General features: G+C 40.9%; 2 protein-coding genes across 2 annotated transcripts; both read left to right on the top strand.

Moving 5' to 3' along the window:
• Nucleotides 1-23: 23 nt before the first annotated feature.
• Nucleotides 24-1,855, top strand: LOC108354047 (UBX domain-containing protein 7-like). The gene is made up of 2 exons (XM_017605241.1): nucleotides 24-908; nucleotides 988-1,855. The coding sequence occupies exons 1-2, from the start codon at nucleotides 189-191 to the stop codon at nucleotides 1,768-1,770; spliced, it is 1,503 nt and encodes a 500-aa protein (XP_017460730.1). The 5' UTR covers nucleotides 24-188; the 3' UTR covers nucleotides 1,771-1,855.
• A 564-nt stretch (nucleotides 1,856-2,419) lies between these two features.
• LOC108354046 (protein phosphatase 1L) lies at nucleotides 2,420-3,811 on the top strand (the record flags this gene model as incomplete). The annotated part of the gene is made up of 2 exons (XM_017605239.1): nucleotides 2,420-2,761; nucleotides 2,856-3,811. Coding segments are annotated over exons 1-2 (1,029 nt in total), but the record flags the coding sequence as incomplete, so codon positions are not given.
• Nucleotides 3,812-3,817: the final 6 nt, after the last annotated feature.

Genomic DNA, 3,817 nt, shown 5'->3' with positions numbered 1-3,817 from the left:
AACAAATTGAGAGAAATGTCAAAGCAAATAAACAGAGCAGAAAAAAGCATTTCGTGCACTCGCAATTGCATATTTAGTAAAAATCGTGTAAACTTGTTTTAAGTAGGAATTTTCGAAAATTTTCACCTTTTATTTCAATAAAAAGGCAGTGTGATTGCTAATAGACGTGCAGCCAATACCTTTTTAAAATGTCCACACCAAGCGATGAGCTAGTGGAACGCGTGATTGAAGTAACGGGTGCCAGTTCGGACGAGGCTAAACATTTGCTGGGTGCCTGCAACAATGACGTAGAATCAGCAGTTGCGTTATATTTTGAGCAAGGCAGCGGAGTTGCTGATATAGTTCCCACTAGCGATGGCGCCGCCGTACCAGATGCCTTCGATGATGAGGATAATGTGCGAGCGCCCATTGCTCCAAGACGTGAACAATTAATTGGACCTGAGGATGATAATTTTCTTGCAGCGCCGTCATTATCTGCTACGGGACGCATGCAACGCATGAATCAACGTGTAAAAATATGCCCCTTTCGAGATTTTGCACGCGAAGGGGAACTAATGGAGGAGCAACTGCAAGCAGATGTATCTGGACTAGCGTCAACATCAAATGGTATTAACGGTAGACGTTGGGCTAGTACACGCGCTGCTTCAATGGTGACAACAGCTGCTACAGCACAGTCGACTGATTCGAAACCTTCAACTTCTTCTCGTTTGGGTGATCTTTTCCGTCCGCCAACCGATATTGCATTCGCTGGCACCTTTCAAGCAGGCCGCGCACGTGCAACAGCACTGAGCCGTTGGCTTTTGGTGAATGTTCAAGATGACAATTTCAATTCACAGGTACTCAATCGTGATGTGTGGGCGAACAAGGATGTGCGTCAAGTTATTAAAAGACGTTTTTTGTTGTGGCAAGTAAGTATATTTCTTCAATTTTATTTACTGTAAGCGTTTACATGAAAAGTAAAAAATATAATATATTTATTTACTGCAGATCGATGCTGATACCTCTGAAGGTCGCAGATTTGTAACATTTTATCACTGTGCGAATTTGCCATATGTGTGTGTGGTTGATCCACGTACTGGCGAAGAGATGTGGAAGTGCAATGATCCCAAAGAGTCAAATGTGCTTTCCGGTTTGCGAGAATATATAAGTGAGCACAAGGAATTCTCAGATGATGCAACCGACGATAGTCCATCTACTTCCAAACGTACTATAACGTTGTCAGATGATGAGCAAGAAGCCGAGAATAGCGCTGAAAAAAAGAAGCGCCTTAAATTACTTGATCTTACCGAAGAAGAGCAAATTAATTTAGCCATACGAAATTCTATGCGCGAAAGTAGTAGTACAAATGGTAAAAGTAAAACCAAAAATACTGGTAACAATGAAGATGGCGGCGCCGATGATAGTAGTGAATTTGAGTCAGCGGAAGAATTTGGCGATGAGGATAGCAAGAGCGCTTATAATCAAACGATTATTTCCTATGAAAAACAACTTGGTCAAGCCACTAATGAACTGACTGCGATCAGATTGCGTTTACTTAATGCCGAAGGCAATGATGAAGTGGTACAACTACGTTGGCCATCAGATACGCTCTTGAAAGTGCTGAGGCTATATATAGGCGAAAAACACTCGCATGTTATCAAGAATGGCGGTACATATAAATTGATTTGTGCGTTCCCGAGAAAAATGCTTGAGGCGGAACATGATAGTTCTACTATAAAGGAATTGGGCTTGCATCCTTCGGCAAATTTGCATATAACATTGGATGAGTGATTATGATATTTACCAAGGAAGCATTATCATTACTATTTAATTAAATGTAATTCAAAAATATATGATTAAGATTACACCAGCAAAAGTACTTTTAGAGAAGTGTTTGGTTTCTTAGAGAGGAGCAGTTATTACATATTGCATATAGTTTAGATCCCTGCGCAGGTGGAAAGCGCAGGTGGTGGCTTCCACTCCGCAGCACCTGGGTCCAAACCCTGGTCAAAGCAACATCGCAAAAAAAATATAGAAAAAAGGTATTTTCTTAACAGCGGTCATCCCTCGGCAGGCAAAAATTACAAAGTCCACATTTATTCATTAAAAGTAATTCAGTGATTCCCCATAATGCCAGCCTTCTCCATAGAAGGGCATCAATTATTTCGTTGACGACATTCTCATCGGTGAGCAATTTTCCAATTGGAATACCAAGCATACACTGCNAATTACAAAGTCCACATTTATTCATTAAAAGTAATTCAGTGATTCTCCATAGAAGGGCATCAATTATTTCGTTGACGACATTCTCATCGGTGAGCAATTTTCCAATTGGAATACCAAGCATACACTGCTACAGAAGGATTTTGTTAAGATTCTTTATGTCTCAATTAATTAAAAAATAATCTTAAAAAGGGGAAAAATTACTAAATCGATTAGTCATTCATCGAGACTCTGCTATCGATATCTATTAGCTATCGTTAAGCTTAATCAGCTGGGTGTGCGGGAATGTCCCTTGATTTTGGAGATGCTGGAGCAAAAACAAATTATAAATCACGTAGTTTATAATCGTACAGTAATAACAAATAAAATTTAAAAAATAATGTACTTATAAACGCTTTTAACAGAAACAGCAATCGTAAAAGTTAAACAATATCCAACAACGCGAGAAGTTAGCTTGTGTGTGTTTGTCTGGGGCACTGTGAAGGAATGTCGGAGAAAGTACCTGCTGCCGCAACTGCTTCGCAGTCGATGGAATGCGCAAGATTGAGAGAATTTAAAGGTTTCTTGAGTGATTTAGTACGAGAATCGGTGAATAATGCTGCAAGCGCCGGTGAACCTACGCGNGGAATGCGCAAGATTGAGAGAATTTAAAGGTTTCTTGAGTGATTTAGTACGAGAATCGGTGAATAATGCTGCAAGCGCCGGTGAACCTACGCGTATCAGCATTTCCCGTAGCAGTAATGAAACATATCCGGTGCGCTCACAGGAAGTGCCCGCTGAAATAATTATGTCCGTATGGAATCATCTTCAATTAAAGCAATGTCCGCGATTTTTCCAACTACCCATATTGCGTATTGTTGCCGCAGAAGTTGAAGAAGGGTGCCGCAATGCCAAGGAATGTGAGTTCAACGCCAGCGGAAAACAAGATCAAAACAAACCGAAAACAGCAACAGATACGGGCATCGTTTATGATTTGGTAAAACTACAGAAGTATGTTGTGAACAATTTGGAAAAGTTACTCACCCGTTTGACGGATAATACAGAGGCAGGCAATTTGCAAAATTATGCAGAAAAAGATGCACTGTGCGCAGATGGTTCAAAATGTACATGCCATATAGCTGCATCACCGCTTCCCACTGCTTACACAGTTGGTCACATTAAAAATAAGCCACGTAAAATGGAGGATCGACATGTTTGTTTAGAGCGCTTTAGTGATTTATATGAATTAAAGCAACCGTACAGCTTTTATGGTGTATTCGATGGTCATTCAGGGCCGTTGGCGGCCAGTTACGCAACAAGCCAACTGCCATACCTACTAGCCGAAAGCTTGAAAACCACAACCAATGAGCTGGATGATGTAAAATCTTATCGCGAAGCTTTTGAGCATTCCTTCTTACAAACAGATAAAATGTTCACACAAAAAGGCATTTCCAGTGGTACAACTGCGGTTTGTATGCTATTGGCACAACGCGAACCACCATCGTACGGGCATTTATATGTCGCATGGGTAGGCGATTCGAAAGCATTACTCGTTAGTCCCACGGTAAGTTTACAATTAGTTAAACCACATAAACCAGACGCGCCCGATGAACGCAAGAGGATCGAAATGGCGGAG

Source organism: Rhagoletis zephyria, unplaced genomic scaffold (assembly GCF_001687245.7).
Source record: "Rhagoletis zephyria isolate East Lansing unplaced genomic scaffold, Rhagoletis_zephyria_1.1 Rzeph_scaffold_33034, whole genome shotgun sequence".
Taxonomy (NCBI): Eukaryota; Metazoa; Arthropoda; class Insecta; order Diptera; family Tephritidae; genus Rhagoletis; species Rhagoletis zephyria.
This window is presented reverse-complemented; position numbering and strand designations above follow the sequence as displayed.